The 25,480-nt window shown below is 43.0% G+C and overlaps 1 protein-coding gene across 4 annotated transcripts in view; it reads right to left on the bottom strand.

Annotated features, from left to right (window-relative positions):
* Positions 1 to 1,445: 1,445 nt before the first annotated feature.
* Positions 1,446 to 25,480, bottom strand: part of Edem2 (ER degradation enhancer, mannosidase alpha-like 2) — a 97,783-nt gene continuing 73,748 nt past the window's right edge. For 2 of the 4 annotated variants that reach the window (XM_065424580.1, XM_065424579.1), the window contains 4 exons: positions 23,927 to 24,156; positions 19,881 to 19,926; positions 10,153 to 10,332; positions 1,446 to 6,140 (listed from right to left, as the gene is read on the bottom strand). In XM_065424580.1, coding sequence (XP_065280652.1) covers positions 5,674 to 6,140; positions 10,153 to 10,332; positions 19,881 to 19,926; positions 23,927 to 24,156 — 923 coding nt within the window. In that variant the 3' untranslated portion in view covers positions 1,446 to 5,673. The remainder of the gene's footprint in view (positions 6,141 to 10,152; positions 10,333 to 19,880; positions 19,927 to 23,926; positions 24,157 to 25,480) is intronic. The other 2 variants (XR_010562635.1, XM_065424582.1) reach the window with 2 other exon arrangements.

Raw genomic sequence — 25,480 nt, 5'->3', positions numbered from 1 at the left:
GAAGTTCCACCCTTGCAATCAGACTCTGATGGCATAGTGCAAACCACAGTGTATGAATGGCTGACAGTGTTGACACAGTAACAGAGAGCGCTGACCAGATAGTGTTCATTGTAGAACAGGCAGCTGCACTCAGGGTGGGCTTTGCTGCAGTGCCCCCCCAGACGCCATGGGAAGTGCCTGTGCAGCACAGCAGCAAATGATGGCCTCCAAGATGGTGCCGGTGCACCTTTTACTAAGGCATGCCACTGCCACCTCTGAGGCTACGCAATGAACACATGAAAGCGGCACATTCGGCTTTTGGTGACATTGGAACTGCATTAATTCTGAACACTTGGGGTTTCTTTAAAGTGCTAAGTACACATGCATTTTTGTATTCTGCCACCAACAGATTGCAGCCACCATGGCCTTTTCTAGAAAATATATAGAAGAAACAGAGATGAGAGCCATCTCTTATTTGCTGCTTTTGAATGTAGAAACATCTTATTTGGTGCCTAAATAAACCAATGTCTAAAGATGTTCTAACAGTGATTATCAGAAAATGCGTTCAGTAAACTCAACAAGAATTGTTTTTTTTATCGATATATAAAAATACTGCAAAAGTTGTCAATACTATTACTGCTTGAATGTATGCTTTAAAGTACACCGCATGTTGCAACGTATATATAACCACATGTTGTGGTTATCTTACTTTTACTGAATAACTTATACAAAATATTTTGCCACGCAGCAGTTACAATAATGGTTCATTGCATTTTAAATTAATAATTACTGCTGACTCATTCACACTAGAATCTCCGAGTGATGGCATTTTATGATGCACTCTATTTAATATCACTTGGCAACAGCATTTGCCTACTTAATCTAAAAAAAGTTTGAAGATAAAAAGGGAAAGAATAAATAGTAATATACTGGCTATGACTATCAGATGCGTGGGAGACTAAAAAAATGCACAAGGTGAGAAACCTTAAGAGTGACAAAATATCACTGATAAATGTCCTGTTGTGCCTACCTGATTCGTGCTGTGATGCCTTATGCCAGTTTTTCAGCATGTGTGGTTATTGATGTGTACCACCAAGCATTGATGATACTGCTTGACAGTCCACACCAACAGCACAGGACACTGGTTAACTAACGTACGACAATATGGCACAGAAAGAGGTGATGCAGGTCTTTTTAAGGCATCCTACCTTAATTAGAAAAGAATGTGTCAAATGTCATGAAGTGCCTAAATAGCTTTCAAATGAAATTCATGCCGTATCATGCATTGCTATAACCAGAATCAAGTAGCAATTTTTTTGTTTCCTTCTTCAGGAAGCCAAATGGTTATAATTTTACACTGTACAAGAAGTATTCAACAGCAAAATGTTTCAAATGTGAGAAAGCCAAGCAAGCATGTAACAGACGACAGTAAAATGTACCAAATGTTTTGGTGTGAGAAAGCCAAGCAAGCATGTAACAGAGCTTTAGTAACTTTTAGAAGATTACGTTCAACAGAATGAAAGCAAATTTGAAATGACGCAAATGAGAGTGCACAAAGGAGATATCTATAACATCTTTGGAGTCTTGATATATGCTGTAACAATAGAGAAACATGTGTCACAGATTTCACATAAATGTAAAACTCTGCTTTACAAACTGTCTCAAGACAAGTCCTTGATAGCATCACTATTTAGCACCAAGGAAAAAAAATACTTGCACACGCGAGAGTCTAGAACACTTCTTTCTGGCAAATGTGGATGGACGTAAATACATATCAGCGTTATTCATTCCCTGCAAGAAGTAGATGCATGAACAGACGATGAAGAGGGGGAATGCTCGGTGTTCCATAACACTAGCCTTGCAACAACCAATCAGAAGCACAAACAAAATTCCCACACTAAGCAAAAACTGTAATGAAGAGGTGCTCCAATTCACAGTTTAATGGCAAATGCTATGTACATAGCAGTATTAGTAAATGAAAAGAAGGGTGGCTGTTTTGCAAGTACATGAACCATCACAGCAACAGCCACATTCAGACATTTATCATTCCCTAGTTCATCCTTCATGCATATTTATAAAACAAAAACACATATATAAATCCTTTGTTTGCTTATCAGGCACTGTTCTGAAGATAAACTAGCATATTAAAAAGAAGAAAAAGGAATGAAAAACATAAGCCAAAATTCTGCAGTGCTTTTCATTTGAATTCTCACATTCATCTGCGTTCTCATATTCATGAGACTATGATCCAGAATCATCATGCACAAATGAAATGAATCCTTGGTTTCCAAGAAAGAACAACACACAGACATGTCCCGAAGGTCCTGCAGATTTCACGTCACACTTATATACACATGCATACATATTGCAGATAGCCTACCATAGGTGGCAAAACAGTTGAAACAAAAATACCTCTCAAAATCTCTTTGTCATACAATAAAGTTCATAAAAGCAGCTCTGCATTTAAAAAATCATGCACAATACTACTCCAACCTGCATAAAGGTAATCTCGCAGGTGTGTTTTCTGCAGAAAAAGAGCACACAAAGCAGGCTAAAAAATGAGATGGGCTGCAGTCAAGAATAAAAGTTAAATATAACTCAATTAAGAAGAGAAATAGAAACACAGAATTTTAAGCCAGTGCTCAGTCGGGCAGACTACTTTTCAAGTTGCAGAAGAGCAAGGTTCCCTGATGTGCAGTGGCACATTTTTTTTTTCAGCTCACCTCATTCTACTTTTTCACATTACAAAACATTGTCACTATAAATATACCATACTTCAGATATGTATGTCACGTGACACATTATTTGCCGTAACCTTAACTTCATGCTAGAAAAAAAACTTCAAACAGCACCTTAAAAACCTTTGTTAAAGACTTCATTCTCTTCATAGAAACACTGCATGGCTTGTTAACGAGGGCAGTAAACAGTGCATGTTGTTTTTGACACAACAGCCCTTCCTTCACATAGCTCTCATGAACAGGTAGCCATCTGCAGATGACACTGGCCCCAGGTAACCTCTTATTTAAACGTAAGCATCACTTGAACAAGTTCTCAAAGACAGTGCTGAATATTTACACTATATCTGACCTCTGGCAAGTTTCTTCCAAAGTACATGTCATGCTAAATGAAATAAATGACTGGTCTCACTTATCTATCATTTTCAAAGAAAGTGAAAAGATTTTTGACATTCAAAAAAAAGGAAAAAAAAAAGGAAAGTGGAACTTCCTGATAGTTGCTTGCCATTTCAGTATGACATCCACGAAACTCAGGCCAGAGGGACATACTCTGACACCACTTGTTTACATAAAACTAATCAGAAATGGCAAACATGAACCTGCTGACAGATTGCTTCACTGAATAAATGAACATTGTTTTCAGTGCTTTGATTGTGGCCCAGTGAGCTGGTGGTTACGTGACTTTGAAAACATTCCCTCATATCAGTCACCATGAACAAATGATTGCTACACTGCTGTACATGCCTCAAGTTGCTTTGTAGGACCCATATTTAGTGAATAATCTTTGCAGGTATGAATTTCTCTGAATTAAAAAAAAAATGTTTCAAGTTTCTCTGAAGTTTTTCCCACTGCTGGCACATTAAGTTCTTGCTGCTGCGGAAACCACAGTATCCGGTGCTGTAGTCTGGCCAGTTATCACATAAAATAATAAGCACAAGAAAGGCAAAGATAATAATAATAGTATCTTTAAGGAATATAATGGCTGATGAAGGATCAAATGGAACCATGTAACCTCGCTGTCAATAATAATAATAGAATCATGATCTATCATGATATCACAGAAGACCATGATAACTCCCATCCTTCATGTCCCAAAACAAATGATAAAACTCTGAGAATTTGAGCATGTTGCCTTCAGAGCTGCACATGAAAACAAAAGCATGCACTTGAAAGCACTCTAATTAAAAATGACACAAATCAGGTGCCCACATGCGGAAGACTGAGCAAAGAACTAGCAGCTAAATAAAAAAAGACAGTAAAGTTTTTTATCCTAGGTGCTCATTCTTGTACATTCATTGACTAGGCTGCGCCAGAAGATCACACATCCATTCTTGTGCGTATGACATAGCTTGACAATGCTTTTTTTTTATACATCTTGCTCAGAACTGTACGACAGTGCACGCACCATATACACATGCTTAGAGCGCATGTACATCATACCTGCCAACCCTTGAACTTTAAATTCGTAGACGTCCTCTGGACAGGACACGAGGGGAGATAGAGAGGAACAGCACATATTAAAATTTTTAACAAGATTACTCTGAGCCTTAGCACACACCTTTTGATGGATGTGTACCGACTTTATTAACGAAGCAAACTTCGAATAGCAGGGGTGTTGTTTTAATAAGAAAGCATTAAATGCCCCATTATGCGAAAATCTGTTGTCGTCGGTGTGACCACCAAGCGGTGGTACCAAAAATGGCCAATGGAGGAAAGAGTAAAAATACCCCAAAAATGCTTGGATTGGCGTCAAATTTCTCAGGAAGGTTCCTGTAAACAAAGTAAATAAATGGCTTTGAAAATAAAATTTTGTAAATTTTGGTTTGGGTAGGAATCAATCCCGGGCTTCTGGGGTGCAAGATGAGCATGCTTACCCAATGCAACAGCGGCTCCACGGCTCTGCTAGACTAAAGGTGTGCCTAGTGCATGCATCCTTCAAGTTATGAACTCCTTGAGGGTAAGCGAGTGCGTTGAGACGCTTGGTGCATTTTGATTTGGGCTTACCGAGACACAGTTGGAATGCAGGTGATAGCCTGCATGGACAAGGAACGTGTGGAAAGAAACATTTCTTTAAAGAGACTATAATGCTTTCGCATTCCCACACATAAGCAGTCTGAAGTGTCTGTGCCAAATTTTTAAATCACAGTGGCTTTTTTTTTAACAGAATTTGCAGTTCTGAATTTTGCCTGCTTCAGGTATTTACCCGAATAAACTTGATTGTAGCAAGTGAACATCTGGTGACCTTTCATCATGAGGCGACATGTAAGGGTATGGTTGAAGACCGAGCAAAACTCTGGCTCTCATTTGCAGTACTGTTTACTAAATGTCTGTTGGCATTCAGTATTACCATGGGGAATGACAAAATCTCCAGCATTATCACTGTGATCCGTGAAACTTCAACAATCAGTCAACACCTTGGATGTTTCCTACTTGTGCCTACTGCACATCACATCTTGATTTGGTCAATGTGTCCAACAAAAGTTTGCAAGTTGGACTAACGTTCAACTCATGTTTTGTACAACTTGACACAACATTAATAAAATCATAGAACAAGCCCAAATTCACATACTTTACGGAAAATTCGGGAGAGTTGGCAGGTATGGCGCATGGATGTAAAACTTAGTTGACACTTTCATCAAATCATGACCTGATGCAGCAACATTGATGGTGTAGGTAATTTTCAAGAGACAATACAGCTAAGCAGTCCAAAATATTTTTGTGGTGACAATATATATAAATGCTTCACCCAGGCTCACTAGGCCACAACCAAGAGTCGTGCACTGATCAGGAGCTTTCACATTCCTAATAGAAGTCATCACCACATGGGAGACTTCTAAACCACCTTGGCATGGAGTGCACTCCAGTTACCCACAATGAAGCAGCAGGAGGCAGCAGCACTGGCAGAGCAAAAAGAAATGCACTTCCTGGCAGGATCGTTTGAGTAAGAGACCTCCCATGGTCATCGGGATGCCTCGGTAGTATATTCACAGTGGTGTAGCATGATGAATGCGACAAAGGCCTTTGCACTGGAAAGTGGGTTGACTGATGATGTTGCAGGCACAGGAGGTGATGTGCACAATCCATCGGCACTAGAATGCCTTGTCTTGGCTTCAGCAGTGAAGTCTTCTAGACGCTCCAGAAGGCTGCGAATATCCATTTCAAAAAGCTTGTGCTGGCTAAGCAACTTTCCCAGCATACGGCGGATGGTAGCTTCTTTCTCTAGTAGCTCATTTGTCTCCCCGTGAAGCCGACCTAATGCATCCAAACGACGCAAGAGTTGCACCTTGCGTAGTAGTTCAGCTTCTGCAAAAGATGGTCCACCTTCTGTGGGGATGGCTGTGGAGGCCTTTTTGCTTTTCTTGGCTTCACCTGATGTTTGGTTGGCTGCCTCTTCAGCAGGTTCACCCTCAGTGTTGGAAGACGAGGCTGTGAAGGTAAATATGAGTGTAGCAAAGCCTTTAGGTTATTTGAAATGTGGTTATTGCGAGCACATTCAACTTGACGTGCTGTTGGGCGAGTTAGTTCATGATATGAAATAAATTAAAAGAATGCAAGGAAAAAGACATTGACAAGACAGGGGAACATTATGAGCTCTTGTTCTGTTCTGTTTTGTTGGTGTCTTCTTTTGCATTCTTTTATTCATAGATTCAACTTGGCCTGCAATGGCTGCACCAGTTCAGTAGTGATCTGTACTGCCTCCATAGCCACATGTGGCACTGCTGTTCTACTAATGCTGCTTGAAAGCAGGCAGATCTGCAAGCCAGACAAGTGCTAGCCAGCATAGTATGGTAATTGAAATAAAGAGTACCAGGTGCATGGTGTTCTGGCAAATAAGGCAGCTTTGTGGCAAACTGCACCAACTCATTTTACCTTAACCTTGTAATCCCTAAGCAAGAAAAATCAGAACTTGTTTACCTTTATTTCTGGCTATGGAGACTACATTAATACAACAAATAACGATCAAACACTACCCGAGTAGAAACTTTAATTTACTTAGCAATTGGTTTTCTGCTAACCACAATTGAAAACTCACTACAGTGTATCAAAAACAATACTAAGACCATGCATTGGGGGGACTAACAACTGGCCAGAATGTGTTGTATGACATTTATGAAAATGAAATTGACCATGATTCATTGTGATAGAATCCAGCACGCTGCTCGCAATTTAAGTAGAAAGTATAATTTTAAACTGGCAAAGAAAGTCTAAAAAACCAGGAAGTGGTGTGACCTGGTGGTGAAATATTGGTACCCTGGATGTAGTATATAAGATTACTGTACGTAAGTTGGCTGTTATTAGCTGCAGCATATTTATTGCTTAAAATTCTAGTTCATATATTATTAGATGCTTGTGCTTTTTCTATGTGTATTACGTAGTAAAGGAAGTCCACGTTAATGAGGGGCACATGTTTCCCCAATGCAATGTGGCACACATGCTGTTGTACGCACACAAGTTTGCGAGTAAGTACCCACAGTTGTGTGGTCTCCCTGTTAGATACAACATGCCATCGACTAGCTGTGCAGTAACTGTGTGCCAGCGCACTACAACATTAGTACACGGGTGGCTACGGCAACACGTTGAACCACGTGTGTAAAAGCATCATTTTGCTTTTGAGAAGTTAACTTGGCTTGGCTAAAGAACACTCTCGACAGGTTAATGACCGAAGCAGTTGGATTGGAAACCATGAAAACACATAGCTACTACAGTAGAAATAATTAACGCTTTGGAAAACATGAATCGCAGGAACATCGGCTTGGCAAACAAAATAATACTTTCTCACAGCTATGGCTGCACTTGTCATCTGCCTCCCACCAATGCCGGCGTATAGTCGCTATCGCGCTTACCTATCACTGTTTTCAGCATGCTTCCAGTAAATGACTACATCCTCACTGCAGATTGAAATATATGGATAAAAAATATTCCATGGCATTTTCCGTGTTACGGCTTCGTGATTAGACACTCTGACTGGTGAGCTTTCCATTGCACTAAAACGAATGGATACCATAAAAATTGGCTGTCAGTCCCTTTAAGCTTCCCGTGCTTAAATAAGAATTTTAAGCAAACTCAACAGCGTTGCAGTGTTAATGAACCAATGTGCAGTTATAGTAGCTTATATCCCAGAATGCATAGGTATATACAGTAAAACCTTGTTCATATGTTCTAGAAAAAAAATATGCAAGAAAAAACGTACAAACTAGGAAACATATGATCCACAGTCACTAAAATATTTGGCAGACTCAGCTGTAGTCAACATCTACGTAACGCGAAACGTTGTGCAAATTGTTGCAGCGTGAGGCACCGACACAGGCTGAGCTCGTGGGGCCTGAGTAGCTTGAGACATAAGCTGCCATTTTTATGGCTTCAGCAAGCTTATGTTCGTGCTTATCACAATTGGCCTGGGTCAGCAGCTTCTTCTGGCAGGGCATTTTGGCGGTAAGTTTTTACGTGTGCACTTGGCATGCGGCACAAGATGCCCATGTGCATTGAGCTGCCAAGGCCTGAGCCACCCGACATGCGCAATGTCGTTTTTCTGTTGTGCAGTCTTTCCGAAATGAAATCGAGCTGGTGGTCTCCGCCAGAATGCGTTGCTGCCACAGTGAAACATCATCCACACTTCGCACCGCCTGCAGCAGGAAACGACAGATGGTTTGGGTTATCGTCTTTTAAAAGTGTGCAGTATGGCTTCATCGGCACCATACCACGCACGCTGTGACACAGATAGGTGTAGATGCTTATCCCAATAGGGTTGGTGGCGGTAGCTGTGAATGCAGCGCTGGTGGCACGTGATGACTAGCGAGGAGATTTTTTGGTATTGGAATAAAAAATTGAGTGTGCGCCAGTGTTTTCATGCGACAGGGGCGGGCGAGTATTGCAGGGAAGCTGCTGCGGTGGATGGCTACTGTTCTCTATCATCGCGCCTGGCGCCTTTTCTTGATTACATGGGATCTAGCAGCCGGAAAACGTATGATGCAACTATGCTTTGGCAATGTAATTAACGTTAGTGCAGAAAGATAATGTTTAGTGGGAACTTATAAACTGGAAAAATAAAAGTGTAGCTGTATTGAATAATTTTTTGTTTTCTCAATCGTTAACATTGCCACCAGGAAATTGTACGAAACAGGATCGTATCAACAAAGTTCTACTGCAATTAAATTGGTGTCAAAAAATCTTAATTACCCTTTTTTACACTTTAGGATACCAATACAGATACCAGCAGTCACGAAGGCATCGTGTAATCAAGGAGTATAGGAAGCATATTTGAGCAAATATCTATATAGACTCTACAGCTACCTCAATTCTCCACAAGAAATGCGGAAAAATACTTATCATGAAACGGGTCAGGCAAGGAGAGACAATCTCTCCAATGCAATTCACTGCATGCTTGGAAGAAGTATTCAAGCTATTAGACTTGGAAGGACTAGGAGTGTGTACTAACGGCAAATATCTCAGCAACCTACGGTTTACAGATAACATTGTCCCGTTCAGCAACAGTGCGGGTGATTAGCCACAAATTATTGAGGACCTTAGCCGAGAAAGTGCAAGAGTAGGTAAACTGTTTAGAGTGCAAGAGAACACACTCACACAGATGCATGCATACACTCACACACACACTAACACCCCAAGAAAAGACCCTCCCATTTTCACACAAGCATTCTCAGTGCTTGGGTAGCTTACTGCTATCCTTGAAAATAAAAGTGTACAATCATTGCATTCTACTGGTACTAACACATAGGGCAGAAACTTGGAGGTTAGGTTAGCAAAGAAGCTTGAGAAGAATTTAAGGATCGTGCAACGAGCAATGGAACGAAATATGCTAGGCATAACATTAAGGGACAAAGAGACAGGAAGACAGTGGTGTGGATTAGGCAGCAAACAGGAATAGACAATATCCTAGGCCAGTATTTCATAGCGATGCTTTTTGCCAATGACAATGCCTTTCGGCACTTTTCGAATTCATGACTGTTCAAGTGATGCTCCACCCTGGGTGGAGCTTCGAAAGTGGCCACTCACGAACACGAAAAGTGCCGAAGGGCATTGGCATCGGGAAAAGGCCGCTACAAAATACCAGCCCTAGTTGACATTAAGAGAAAAAAAAAATGGAGCTGGGCAGGACATGTAATGCATAGGGCAGGTAACTGGTGGGCTTTAGAGTTACAGAATGAGTGCCTAGAGAAGCAAAGCGTAGTCAAGGATGCCAGAGAACTAGGTGGTGTAATGAAATCAGGAAATTTGCAGGCACAACTTGGCATCAGTTAGAGCAAGACATGGGTGAATGGAGATAGCTGGGAGAGGCCTATGTCCTGCAGTGGACATATAGGCTGAAGATGATGTTTCAGGATGCAAACCAGCTGGACACCTTGAAGTTTAGATCGGTTAAAAGCCGGCTGAGGAGACCTCCACATACCGAGGAAAATACAAAACAAGTGCAGCCACTTACATGAGATGATGCTCAGGTCCGACAAGGTGACCACAAGGTTAGGGTGCTCTTTGAATGCATTGAGCAGTAGTTGGCCGTCCTCGGTGAAGAGGAACACAAGTGGGATAGTAACATCATCTGTGCCATCGCCGGACATGGCAAACACAGGTGACTGCCGTGCATTGGTGCCTGCCTGGTTATCTGCAAGGTGTCACCCACCCATTGAAATTAAGAAATGTTTATTTAACCCTTTGATGGCCACTGCCATACATGTATTGTGGCAACTGCACATTTCAATCACTTTGCCTTTGTGAAACGAATAATCATGCACAGTCATCCCTAGAGATGTTTATTTTTAAATTTCTTTTATTGCACTGCCAAGATTGATTTTTTGCATTGCACTATGGTGGCTACCCCTATGGTGACTAGGAGCATTTGTGCTTCACTTTGTTCGCTGCAGTATGCTCATGCCGGCGCACGAATGCTGTTTCTCGATACGAGCATCACAAAAAGTGACTTCTATCTGTCAAAGTGTAACCACAAGATGTTTGCCAGCGTGGTTCTCTCACAGGCACACAATTACATTATTTGAATTAAAGACTGAAGAAGCTCCGACCAAAATTTATCTACAGGCAGGCACTTGCAAACAGATGGTACCACTGCAAGTGTGTTTCTTTTCTCAAGAACCACAAGAACTGATTGTATCTCGTTTAGAGATCCGTCAATTATTGCACAATTCTCACTTGCTTGGATTTTTCTGGCTGGCTTGCAACCACAGAGTTTACTTGCGGGCGCTCACCTGTGTACCTCGCCTTTGCTATGGCCATACATGCTGGCTGTTTCAAAGCTATTTAAGATAAAAATGAGCTGTGTGAATTTTGCCACATATTTGTAGAAAGAATACTCATTACACATACAGTGTATCTATATACTGAAGAATAAACCGTATATGCTACACACAAAAATATTTTTGCTGCTTTATTGTCACTTGAAAAAAGCTTTAATAATGTTTTCCTGAAACAAGTTGTCCTGAAGATTATAAATCCGCAACAGTAGCCCTGTATCTTAATATCAAACATAAGTCATTCATGCCTTTTATGCAATGGTTTAAAAATAAAGCATTGCAGTGTGTCAGCAGCTGGAATTATTAAAGGGACCCTGAAATGATTTTGACGATTTTGCACAAATGTACTGAGTTGTTAGGGTAGGTCCTCCTTATCATAAACCTTTTGAGGGTCAATGACGTAAATATAGGGCGCCGCGAACAAGTCCAAAAATGGTCGATGCTGTATATTTACGACACCGTCTGTACGTTTAAAAAGCACGCCAATTTCCCAACTTTTTCTTTTCTGTCATGTGCTGCCACTATGTGGAAATACAGGGAATTTTTTTCGCACGCCTCCCTCTCTCGGTTTTCATAGCACGGTTTGTTTTAGAGGCGCTAGTTTGCTCCTGCGCATCTATATGCTACCACTCGCGCATTGGCGCACGGGCGGGCAGGCGGCGGTTTGGATTTGTTCTGTGGGCGGTTTGGGCTTCTTGCACTTGCAAAACTGATGGCTATCTCGTTGCTAATTGCTCAAAGGGCGACCGCCTCTTTCTCACTCGTTTAGTGCTCACAGGGGTACCATAGGAAGCATGCCGCCGTGCATGCGTTTCCACTGCTTTTTTTTTTTGACACTAGCGAAAACCAATGGCCTCTGGTTGGCGACTAGCGGAAGTTTGTCACATGTTGTGCTTTTTTGATGGGCCCACAACCACACAGCTTTCTTGAGCGCGCGCACCTACGCAGTTTGATTACGCTATGGATGTACATATTAATGTAAGAGCAAGAACATTTGAGCCTTGTGAAATATTCTCGTGTGCGTATTTTGAAGGCCTTGAACTATGTGTATAAAAATGCATCAAAATTTAAATTCTTCATAAGTTTATTTCCTTTTTTTATTGTTATTCATGAATGAAGAGTACATATATACCAACGCAAAATATTTTTTCTCACTTTACGGTCACCCTAGAAATATTGCGGTAAGTTTTTTTCGAAATAAGTCCCTAAGAAGAATTGGAATCTGCAATAAAAAAAATCGACCCTGGGCAGTTGCATATGGCAAAAAAAATCGACCCTCAAAGGGTTAATTGACTAAGTGCTCCACATAAAGTGGGTAATTTATTATAAGGTTTTAAAAAATGTACATAGCTACCGATTGTAGCATGCCACTTGGTTGAGTTTTCAGCCACCCCTGACTAGGTGACGTGAAGTGGCCATATGACTCCAGTAGGGCGAGCTATCCGATTGGCTATCCAGGACGCGTCATCGATGATTTTTCCTACCTTATGGTGAACAAATGTTGTTTATAATAATTGGAATGCTAGTTAATTTGTTTCTATAAAAAAGAAAGTAACAGAAAGAGAATGCACAAGGACAATTTGTCCCTACACTCAAGACTTTCGGCACGCAGAAAGTGTCGTCAACTTGTGTTGCAACATGCTCCGTGTTGACGAGAGCTTCGCTGTCAGTGTTGGTATCGATCTTTCTTTTCACGAGTACCATAATTCGTCCTTGTTATGTTGTGGGCTGCAAATGTAGACTGGCAATATGTGAAGCTATAACATTGTGTCCCTCTGCAAGGCAGCAGACGAGCGGAGTGACTGCAGCGCATCGGACTGTCGGCATCCAATCGGCGCCAGAATTTACGCGTTTGCAGCCGTGACTTTACGTTGGAGGAGTACTACCACAATAGTGTTTCGCGTGTCCAGTATTCGAATAAATTCAAGCGCACACGAACTGAGCCTCAACATTTCACGGGATGAATGGCAGCACAGAGCTCAACGAAACACAGAACTAATATAGCATTAACAAAGCGTATTCCACTTTGCTGCTGGTGTAAATTTTTGGCAGGAGCGCAATCGTGAACACACTGTTTTTCTAAATGTTTAAAATGTTTTACACTTGGTTTGAGTAATATTAGCTCTTTGTTTGGCTGGTTAAGCTCTGCACCACTAGGGGGTGTTAAGAATGGCGAGCTGCAAGGCAAGATTGCCACCCAGTTACGACTGGGCGACACGGCGAGCATCCCCCACTGTTAAGAATGGCGAGCTGCAAGGCAAGATTGCCACCCAGTTACGACTGGGCGACACGACGCGCATCTCCCCCTCACCGTCGCTGCAGCTAGGAGGCGTTCGAAGAAGCGGCCTTTGTGCTGAAAACCGCCTCCTTCCACCAGCCCCATCGACATTGTGACGGAACGAGTTCAGTGTGTGAACAATGGTTCTGGAGTTCTCCAGCGCGGACCTGATCTGATACGCATGGACAAGCTGCCGCGGGAAAGCCGTATTTTGGTGCTTCCCATGCCTCGGCGTGACGCGAGACAACGAGCTACCCACGATTGGCACCGATACTTCCCGGAACGGCACCCCTCCAACGCCGTCGTTTGGGCATCGGAATGTGTGTGCCTTTGTGTATGTAAACTGTTCTGCGGAGCGGCAGCAAGTTGGCGATGAGTAAACGAACAGTCGCCGCCTCGTATGGCCGGCGGACCGAGTGTATAAAAACTGTTGTTGTGCGAATGCTGGACACACTTCTCTTGAGCAGTCATGTTAGACTGATACACTTCTCTCATGCAGTCATGTTGGACTGACACTCTTCTTTTTCAAGCAGTCATGTTAGACTGATTTAATTTCTGTAAATAAACCCATATTCCTCGTTCTCGATGAGAAGCAGTTCTTCACTTCATCGACGTCTTCAGCGTAAATAAGTTGGACGACGGCATGGGCCAGCTACCTTCGAATTCATGTCGTACTCCAATCTTGGCAAAGGACCACGAGCGATGGGATTGAGCCCCCAATCCTGACAACTGGCTGACAGCGGTGAGATGGACTTTGCGACATGGTGCTGTATCTGCGGTGGGTGCTTGGTTTTTGCTTTGACTCTCTAGGCTTCATTTTGTGGTTGTTCTGTTTAGAACAGTAGGGAAGTGTGTTAGCTAGGTTGTGTTTTCCTAGCTAGATTTAGAGAGCAGAATCAAGGCAGTAAAGCAGCAGTCATGGAGTTAAGGACACTGCTGAGAGACGAGTTGTTGATTGTTGGTGAGGAACTGGGCCTAGATGTACGCAAGGAAATGCTCAAATCGGAATTATTGGAGCTAATTTCCAATCAGGCCAGTGAGGAAGATATTGAAATGGGAATGGAACTTCTCAAAAAGAGAAACGGGAAAGAGAAAGAGAAGAACGGGACAGAGAAAAACGAGAGAGAGAAGAACGCGATAAAGATCGCGAGTTAAGAAAAATGCAACTGGAACTTGAAAGCAAACATTTGGAGTTGTCTCAAGGAAGTGAAGGCGCTCTGGGACGATCAAGTGAGGCAGAATCGTACCGCATGGACAGGCTATTAAAGCCATTTGAGGTCGGGACCGACATAGGCTTGTTCCTAAGCAATTTTGAAAGGACTTGCGAGAAGATGAACTTCGGTCCGAGTACATGGCCACAGAGGTTGCTGTCTATGTTGCTGTGTGAGGCGGCGGAAGTAATCGCCAGATTGAGTGTGCAGGATGCATATGATTATGCAAAAGTTAAGGCTTGTCTCCTGAAGAAATACCGACTTTCAGCCGAAGCTTTTCGGCAAAGGTTTAGGAGCACAGGCAAGAAAGATAGCGAGGGCTATCCGGAGTTTGCATATAGCTTAAAGGCCAACCTAGTCGAGTGGCTTAAAAGCACGGAAGCGTACGACAGCAGAGACATGATCATTGAATGCATGTGTCTAGAGCAGTTTTACAAAACCATCCCCCAAGCTGTGAAACTGTGGGTGCAGGACAGAGGTAATGTAAACACTGTGGAAAGGGCGGCTGAATTAGCCGAAGAGTACGCAACCCGAAGAAAGTTGAACGCCGAGGAGGGAAACTGGGACGGTCGAAATGGACCGCGGAAACCATTTCCGTTCAAAAAGGGTGCGCAAACTAGACGATCAGAGCCTGTAGACATGGCGGAAAAGCCCGCAGAAAAGAGCAAGGAGAAACTTAACGGAGAAACCGCACAAAAAGAACAGAAAAGAAAATTCGAATCTGTTAGACCAATTCGCTGTTACAAATGCCACAAACTGGGACATATAGCTGTAAACTGCGAGAAGTCTACCGTAGTTTTTTCCTACGTGGAGGAAAAAGATGAGAATATGGAACTTTTAAGTCCATATCTCCACGACCTGCAAGTTAATGGAAAACCATGCCGAGTGCTAAGAGACAGTGCCGCCACGCTGGACATTGTCCATCCGTCTTACGTGACGGTAGATGACTTCACCGGAGAAGTAGCATGGATAAAACAGGTTGTAGAAGAACACAGCGTGTGTCTGCCCATGGCCAAAGTCAAAATCAGTGGACCATTCGGGGAGCTAGAGACTGAGGCTGCAGTTTCCAAATTTTTGTCACTGCAGTATCCCTACATCTTTTCGAATCGTTCGAATCAGTTACTGCGTGACAGAGGGCTCAAACTGGGAGAGGGCATAGTACAGGCATTGACCCGAGGCCAAGCTCGTAAGATCGCGGCGCTTTCGACTGAAAATGCACAAGCTCCTCCAGCGGAAGCAGAAAAGGGGATAACTTCAATACCCGAATCCGAGCTAGGCCTGAGGGACAAAATAACAGTTGAGGAGAGCCTGCCATCTGACCAGCTCAATGAGAGCATAGCACTAGAGTGTCAGGGTTCTAGCCTGCAGGAAGAGCAAGCTGACGCCCTCACAAGCGAGACAGGGTCGTTATTATCACCGGCCTCAAGGAACTTTGATCAGCTCTTACGTGTGGATAGAGAGTCACTGGCAGCTGAGCAAAAGAATGATGAGAGCTTAGTTAAATTACATGACACAGTATAAGAAGGCATTGCTAGGCGCAACGTAACGATACATGAGAGAGGGGGATTGTTGTATCGGCATTACAGAGATCGAAAGGGGAGGATTTTAGATCAGTTAGTCATACCTACTAAGTATAGGGAGGACCTTTTGAGTCTTGGTCATGGAAATGGGTGGTCCGGCCACCTAGGCATAAACAAATCAAAGGAAAGATTGCTTATGGAATACTACTGGCCTGGCTGTTTCAAAGATGTAGAAAACTTTGTAAGATCATGCGACGCCTGCCAGCGTTCTGGTAAACCAGGAGAGACATGGAAAGCTCCACTGAAGGTAGTGCCCTTAATAACAGAGCCTTTCAGACGACTTGTAATAGACACGGTAGGGCCTCTTCCAAAAACAAAATCAGGCTACAGGTACTTGTTTACCATGCTGTGTCCGGCTACCAAGTTTCCAGAAGCAATCCCTTTGAAAGAGCTCAGCTCCACCGAAGTAGTAGACGCGCTTTTGACAGTGTTTGCACGAGTTGGGTTTCCAGCCGAAATTCAGGCAGATCAAGGGTCAGTATTCACGAGCGCACTGACTTCCACATTCTTGCAAAAGTGCGGGGTAAAGTTAATACACAGTTCTGTCTATCACCCTCAGTCAAACAGTGTAGAGAGGTGGCATTCGGTGCTTAAGCGAGTTTTGCGTGCGCTCTGTTACGAGCACAAGGAGGACTGGGAGAACTGTCTGCCGGCAACTTTGTTTGCTTTGCGAACGGTTCCACATGAAGCGACAGGGTTCTCACCAGCAGAACTAGTGTATGGGAGGACACTCCGTTCTCCACTGAGAATGTTAAGAGAGATGTGGGAGGAAAGAGGGGAGAGTCCAACAGTGGTTGAATACGTGCTAAATTTACTGGAACGGCTAAGCGCAACCCAAGAACTAGTCGGAAAGAACATGGCAATAGCTCAAAAGAACGCCAAAGTCTATTACGACAAGAATGCGAGGCTTCGTACGTTTAAAGTCGACTTAACGATGAAAGCGGAAAAGTGTAGGTTTGGTTGTTTGCAGGTTACTTATCTGGGCCATGTTGTCGGTCAGGACATGAGACGGCCGGCTGAGCTGAAAATAGCTACGATTGGAGAATTTCCTCAGCCGCGCCCGAAAACGGACCTTCATTCATTTTTGGGACTTGTGGGGTACTATCAACGGTACATTCCGAATTACTCGCAATTGGCAAGTCCATTAACAGACGCCCTCCGAAAGGGAGCACCGAGTAACGTACACTGGGATAAGGACAAAGAGAACGCTTTCCAAAGTTTGAAAACGCTATTGGTTTCTCGCCCTGTGCTTAGCGCGCCAGACTACACAAAGGAATTCATAGTTCAATGCGACGCAAGCGACAGAGGTAGGGGCGTGGTACTTAGTCAGGTCGGCGACGATAACGAGGAGCATCCTATCCTCTATGCCAGCCGTAAACTAAATGTAAGGGAGGAAGCCTACAGCGCTTCAGAGAAGGAATGCGCTTGTTTGGTTTGGGCCGCCCAGAAGTTGTCGTGTTACTTGTACGGAGCGAAGTTCATCTTCGAGACCGACCACTGTCCTCTGACGTGGCTCAATCAAATGTCACAGAAAAACGGCTGCTTGCTCCGATGGAGCCTCACTCTCCAAGAGTACAACTTCTCCGTTAGATATAAGAAGGGAAAGTTGCATAGCAATGCGGATGGTTTGAGCAGGCTAATTTGAATTCTGCGTTTGAGGGTCCCGCCTAAATTTTAGGGTTACTAGTGTTAATTTTTTTTAAGCGAAGAAGATCCCCTCTCATTTAGCAGAATTCCCTCCATGATTGCTGAATTTGTCAGCAGGAATTTGCTTCAGAAATTGGCATAGCGAAATGTAGTATTTTTTTGTTTCTGCACTTATGTTGTTGTTGTTTTTTTTTAAGCCTAGCGCGTCTAAAGTGAGAGCCAATGCGCGTCATCTCGGCGCAGAGCCGTGTTGTGGGGTTCATGTTGCAGTTGCCTGTCCTTGTTGGATGTTTTGGGGCGGTGACATCAATACACAAGTGGTCACTGTGAGCCAAGACATCAATCCCCCCCTGACCACCAGCCATTCTCTTCCTGCCTAGCGGTTGTCACCGCTAGACAGTCGAGATTTTTCGGGCCATGGAGGCGCTGTTAAGAATGGCGAGCTGCAACGCAAGATTGCCACCCAGTTACGACTGGGCGACACGACGAGCATCCCCCACTGTTAAGAATGGCGAGCTGCAAGGCAAGATTGCCACCCAGTTACGACTGGGCGACACGACGCGCATCTCCCCCTCACCGTCGCTGCAGCTAGGAGGCGTTCGAAGAAGCGGCCTTTGTGCTGAAAACCGCCTCCTTCCACCAGCCCCATCGACATTGTGACGGAACGAGTTCGGTGTGTGAACAATGGTTCTGGAGTTCTCCAGCGCGGACCTGATCTGATACGCATGGACAAGCTGCCGCGGGAAAGCCGTATTTTGGTGCTTCCCATGCCTCGGCGTGACGCGAGACAACGAGCTACCCACGATTGGCACCGATACTTCCCGGAACGGCACCCCTCCAACGCCGTCGTTTGGGCATCGGAATGTGTGTGCCTTTGTGTATGTAAACTGTTCTGCGGAGCGGCAGCAAGTTGGCGATGAGTAAACGAACAGTCGCCGCCTCGTATGGCTGGCGGACCGAGTGTATAAAAACTGTTGTTGTGCGAATGCTGGACACACTTCTCTTGAGCAGTCATGTTAGACTGATACACTTCTCTCATGCAGTCATGTTGGACTGACACTCTTCTTTTTCAAGCAGTCATGTTAGACTGATTTAATTTCTGTAAATAAACCCATATTCCTCGTTCTCGATGAGAAGCAGTTCTTCACTTCATCGACGTCCTCAGCGTAAATAAGTTGGACGACGGCATGGGCCAGCTACCTTCGAATTCATGTCGTACTCCAATCTTGGCAAAGGACCACGAGCGATGGGATTGAGCCCCCAATCCTGACAGGGGCTGGACTGTACAGACCGATCAGGCCGCTCACGTACGCCTATGATAAAGCTACGTTATCACAGCAATAGTAGTATGGGGGGGCTTTAGTTTACGCCTCCACCCATCCGTCAGAATGACCAGCTCGCTGTGCTTCCCTGAATACTGGACACCTTCGGCGGTACGACAGAATGCCAGCAACGCACACTGCTTCGATAACTCGCTCGGGATCGACAGTTAGGTGGCTGGCGGAGAGGTTGGAGAGGCTTCATGCGCTGGCTGCAACATAACCGGAAGTAGACAACCCGACATCCCATCATGACACAGAGAGCCAGTGAAGATGCAACTTAGCCCTGATTACTTGTCAAACGAGCTGAAGAGAAAATGCATGGCTATGGAGGAGAGTAAGTTGTAACCATCCGTAGCTCTCTTAATATGAGACACTTCACAAAAATTGTGGTGCGAATGATTTACTGTAGCTGTACCCTACGAGTCAACAAAATTTGTCTGAACCGTTTCAGAGACCCTTTAAACTAAGTAAATGATGCGATTATGATTTTTTTTTTACAACAATAAAACAATTCCCGTGGTCAATTATTGCATTGTCATAAGTTCAGCACATAACTCTTTGGCGGTGTAGTTAACATACCTCCCTCTCAACATGGCTTTTTGTTTACCAGTCAACATAGTTTCTTTGAAACAAGAATGTTTTAATTGCCGCTTCTATTCATGAGCTGTTTTAGACATGTGCTTGTTACCAACAATAGTGTACGAAACAAAATTCAGCAACCTTCATGTGATAACATTAACATAACTGCAGAGGTGTAACGATTGCTGATCCAGTGGCTATTATTGAGGTAGAAACAAACCATAAAAGTGTAAGATTTGATTGGTTATGTTCCAGTGATAATGGATGAAAGGAGCAGCTGAAGCTTACCCAGGACTATGCCTCCAACAGCCCCAAATGTTTGAATTTTTCTTGCCTGGAAACAGAGACAAAAATCACTCTATAAATATGCAAAATTGAATTAAATGTATAACAATTAGAACCCTTGTAAAACGATTTTGTTAATCTGTAAGCAAGGCCACCAATCAGAAGTGCTTGGTGGATGAGACAAAGTAGTGAAGCAGCAGCCACTTGCCCCCAACTGTGCTGCTTGGCCAGAGTTTAACAGGTGCAGTTGTTAATAAGTCAGGGGGAAGGAGCACCACCCTGTACTACCTGCCTTGTTCTTCATGGCCAATTTGGGCATGACAGTCTGTAAGCACATTTTTCCCAAATTGCATTGTCTTGAGAACACCTTATTTCTCAATGCATAAATTTGCAGAAAAACAGAAGATAGGCAGTGGTTATTCATAGTGTCATGAGTGAAGTTGAGCAGCCGGATGCGGGCTCCGAGTTGAACTTGCCTTGCATCTTTGAAAAGGCAGCAGCGCAAAAAATGACACAGATGGAGACAAGACAACAAGGACGAGTGCTGACTCAGTGCTCGTCCTTGTCATCTGGTCTCCATCCATTTCTTTTTAGCGCTGCTGCCTTTTCAAGTGTGCACCAACATGCCGAATTCGCCACATTGCCTTGCATCGTAGATTTTACTCATGCTAGAAGTTTGAGAGTGGTCGTCGCTTGCCAGGAAAGATAAAATTAAAACCAATTTATGCTATTGTATATTGTGCAAAAAACAAAAATGATGTCTGTGCCACTGGCGGCGGTGACACGCTTGGGTTGGCCACAATGGCAGAAATATAGCTTTAACCCATTTTTTCCTTGACAGGAAAATCTTGCTGTTGTACAGTGAAACTAAGGAAACTGCCATTTGTTGGCAGCCAGTCTTCATAAAATTGTGGACAATGTGCCATGCTGTTAGTGTGTACAACTACAATATAAATTGTGCTATTTATTTATTTGTTTGTCCTACTTTTCCTTTTTTTATTGTTTTTGCGATCACCTGCAGGTCCCAATAATGAAACATTAGGCGGCTATGTATGCGATGTTCAGTCTTTTTACAATGTGCCATGAACCTAATTTTGGATAAGGCAGTCTTCGAATATAATGTATAGTTTTTTATATGTCATGCCCTGGTACACAAAAGGACTACATGGTGAACATAGAAAAATGGAACGTTTATTGTTCGCTCTGCGCGGCTGTATATAGGAGGTCCATGATGTACACGTCACGTGCCTAGAGTCCCGGATGCTGTCCTGGGTTGCCAGCTGAAGACACATCAGTTTTCGCTGGATTATTATGGCTCAATGTAATGAGTATCAACTACACTTGAACATCATTATAGAGACGTTGCATCCAACACAAAAATGCCTTCGTTATACACATACATGCTGATATTGATGAAAAAAAAATAAATCGCTAGCATGTCTATGCGAAAGAAAAGTAAGCATGATGCCTCCGATGATACCGTGTTGGATCTCACATTTTCGATACAGTCAGCCTCTCTATATGGCTTTCATAGATTACGAAGAGGCATTTGATTCAGTAGAGATACCAGCAGTCATAGAGGCATTACGTAATCAAAGAGTACAGGAGGCTTACGTAAATATGTTGCAATATATCTACAGAGATCCCACAGCTACCTTAATTCTCCACAAGAAAAGTAGAAAGATATCTATAAAGGGGTCAGACCAGGAGACACAATCTCTCTAATGCCATTCACTGCATGCTTGGAAGAAGTATTCAAGCTATCAAACTGGGAAGGCTTAGGAGTATAGGAGTAAGGATCCACGGCGAATATCTCGGCAACCTTCGGTTGGCAGATGACATTGTCCTGTTCAGCAACACTGGGGACGAGTTACAACAAATGATTGAGGACCTTAACAGAGAGAGCGTAAGAGTGTGGTTGAAGATTATTTTCAGAAAACAAAGATAATGATCAATAGCCTGGCAAGGGAACAATAGTTCAGGATTGCCGGTCAGCCTCTAGAGTCTGTGAAGAAATACGTTTACCTAGGTCAATTACTCACAGGGACCCTGACCATGAGAAGGAAATTTACAGAATAAAAATGGGTTGGAGCGCATTCAGCAAACATTGTCAGATGCTGACTGGAAGCTTACCATTATCATATAAAAGAAAGGTGTACAATCAATGCATTCTACCGGTGCTAACATATGGGGCAGAAACTTTGGAGACTAACAAAGAAGCTCGAGAAAAAGTTAAGGACTGTGCAAAGAGTGATGGAACCTGTGTCACAAGGGCACATTCGGAAGGCCTTCCAGTCAACGGCCTTTGAAATGCCACAACTCTGTCGACTCAAAGGAGTTGTCGCGCTGCTACACGGCACTTTTGAAAGCCCGTTGAGTGGTTCAGGCATTTCTCGCAAAATTGTGTGGCGCTGTCGATCTTTATTTTCGTTTTCATGTCACGAAAAGTTAAACATTAAAACCATTTAAAAGCACTATAATTTCTTTTATGTTTGTTTATAGATTAAAAAATATTTGTTTATACATTGCCATACATATATGTTTAGTTTTTAAGTTGTTGAGTAGCAAAACTGCGGCAACGTTTGCGCCACTCATTACGGCTGCCATTTTGGTGTGTGTTCGCACCTGTCAAGTGGCAAAAACACTTTATTGAATAACACTCATATATAGTATTTTTAGAGCATTTGGTTTGATTTGTTCTTTATAACCGTGAGTACGAGCACACTGTGAATGAGAGGGCATGTTCACGCTGTTTCCGGTTCCGTTGCTCAAAGGCCATCGAGATTTCGATAGAGTTGTAGACTCGGCGGCCTTCAAAACCGCCCGTGTAGCAGCTCGAACTTGACCTTTGAGTCAAGTGACTATCGGTTGGAAGGCCTTCCAAACGCCCGTGTGACACGGGTATTAGACGTAACGTTAAGAGACAGGAAGAGTGCAGTGTGGATCATAGAGCAAACGGGGATAGCCGATCTTCTAATTGACATTAAAAGAAAGAAATGGAGCTGGGCAGGTCATGTAATGCATAGGTTAGATAACCAGTGGACCATCAGGGTTACAGAATGGGTGCCAAGAGAAGGGAAGTGCAGTCGAAGACGGCAGAAGACTAGGTGGGGTGATGAAATTAAGAAATTTGCAGGCACTAGTTAGAATCGGTTGGCACAGGACAGGGGTAATTGGAGATCTCAGGGAAAGGCCTTCGTCCTGCAGTGGACATAAAATAGGCTGCTGCTGCTGCTGATGATGCTACACAGTTGAACCCGGATATAACAAAACAAAAGGGGATCACAAAGTTCTATATATAGGAAATTCGATATAAAAAAAGGAAACATTTTACACAAAAATTTCCAAGGAAATTTTACTGCTGTTCGTTATGCACAATAATTCGTTATATGTGGGTTCAATATATCCAGGTTCGACTGTTATCGATATTGAGTCAGATCTAGAATTTTCGGTTTCGTAATAGCAGTACACCACCCATTGAAATAAAGCATGACCGACCAAACTTTATACCTATTCATTATATCCAATAATTTTTTTTATCCATGTTCCTTACATTGAGGTTTCAGTGTATTAATAATGATTAGGTTTCACATAGTTCTTATAGCTGTTTTTTTGTTTCATCCCCATTCTGGCATAGATTCAGCTGAGCGGATGTTGCACTCATTGGACAGGCACCCATTCACTTCAATCACACCACACGAACTCCGCAAGATTTCTGAGCAACATGACAACCACCCTGTCAAAACTGAAAGGCTTGTCCCTCACCAGACCACATGCCCAAGGCATGCTATTTGTACCCACCGCACACTCTCCATTCCTACAAGATCACTTCCAGGGAAAAGCAGTTGTCTTTACTCCTAGGTATTGCAGATCAGGCTCCTCATGCCCTTACTGATCATGCCAAGGCAGTGCAAATTATCAAGTAATATGAGTACATGCCTCCACCTAAAAACCCCTAGAAAACCTGGACCTTACTATACTGTCCAGGTTGTGAAAAAAAAAAAATTATTATAGTGTTTAAAAGTTGCAAGGAGCTCCAGTGCACTCACTTTCTCTACAAACATACACTCGCCACGCTCCATGATGACAATCTTGCCCTTGAGCTCGTGACTGTTGTGCAACTCCCCACAGCCACGCAGAGGGTCAAGCAGCACAAGTGGAGCACGAACTTCATTAGTGGTCTTCCCAAGGTCCTTGCCAAACTGGGCCGGCCCCGCTTGTAGAACCATATGCATCTTGGTAGAAGGCAGTGTGAATGTCACAGACCGCACATGCTGCTCTGCACACAAACAAGGGCCAATAATAATAATAAGACACATAAATACTACAGCCCACAGATCTCATATTTAATGAACATTGATTCAATCTTTTTAATGAAATAATAGGTTCTTAGTGGAGCAACTTCTCCAGATCAAAACCACCAAGTTGGAGGATAGTAAAATCTGCTATGCTTTTAAATACAAGTTCCAACAAGAGCAGAGTTTTAATGTGCTGATATACACTGATACATATGTGTAAGGCTTTAGATGTTGTATCAACAAACCCATCAGGCCACAATTACATATAAAGTTATAACAAAAGTGTGCTACATTCATCGCTAAGAGAACATGGAATGGAACATGGAACATGGAATTAAATATGCAAAAAACAGTCTGTTAAACAACCATCTTGTATACTCAAATTGTGGGAACATCTTGATTCACGTTATAAGACCAAGTTTGCTGAAGTGCAGATAAACGGTTAGGACTAAAGCTATCACTGAGTGAATTGATTGTTTCCTAAATAACAAGAAATACCAATTTTCAATAGGTGTAGATCCCATTCATTAGGAGCTGCTGCTAGCTGTCATGGATAGAGAGTTATATCAAAGAGTAACCACTCATGTGTCTGGTGAATGAAACAAAAGCAAGCAACCAGTAAGAAAGTTCCTGAATTTGTCAAGAACAAACTGAAATAAACAATGAATAATGCATAAGCAAGTGGAAGCACTTGAGGCTACATGAACACTACATGATTTTAAAGCATCTGACCTACAAAGTGTGTGCTATGCCTATGGCTTTTACTTCTGTAGGTTATATCATAACTCCTTCAGCAATGAATTATGACGCACTGTTGGTGGTGTCAAGGTTCCACAATTTTATCTGAAGGAGCTGCAGATTCCATTGAAAGAGATAAGTTAATGGGGGTAGGACAAACCTTTCTGTATCTTTAATGAGTGCTCATAATTACACAGTGGTTAAATCTAGGTTTACTGGATGCTCAGTCATGTGGCATTTTTGCACAAAAAGAATTCAACCACCATCTAAAGCAAATGCACAATTTATCTATTTGTTGCATGCATAATGTGAAAAAAGACCCTGTAATTTCACCACTGTCAAAGGAACTTGACACATCGAACATCTTGTCAACATGGTAGTGCCATCAATAAAGTGGTTGTGTGTAGAAATGTAAGAGCCAGGAATAAAAATGGAAAGATTGGGGAAAAAAGTATTTTTTTCTTGTTTTCTCCAGCACAGATAAAATGGAGAAGAAAAGAATACCACTGAAATTTCCTTCCACATACAGTTATACTTGCCGTTCTCGGCTATGCAGCATACAATTCT

This window comes from Dermacentor albipictus, chromosome 1 (assembly GCF_038994185.2).
Source record: "Dermacentor albipictus isolate Rhodes 1998 colony chromosome 1, USDA_Dalb.pri_finalv2, whole genome shotgun sequence".
Classification (NCBI taxonomy): Eukaryota; Metazoa; Arthropoda; class Arachnida; order Ixodida; family Ixodidae; genus Dermacentor; species Dermacentor albipictus.
The sequence above is the reverse complement of the archived record's forward strand: the minus strand, read 5'-3'. Positions and strand labels throughout refer to the sequence as shown.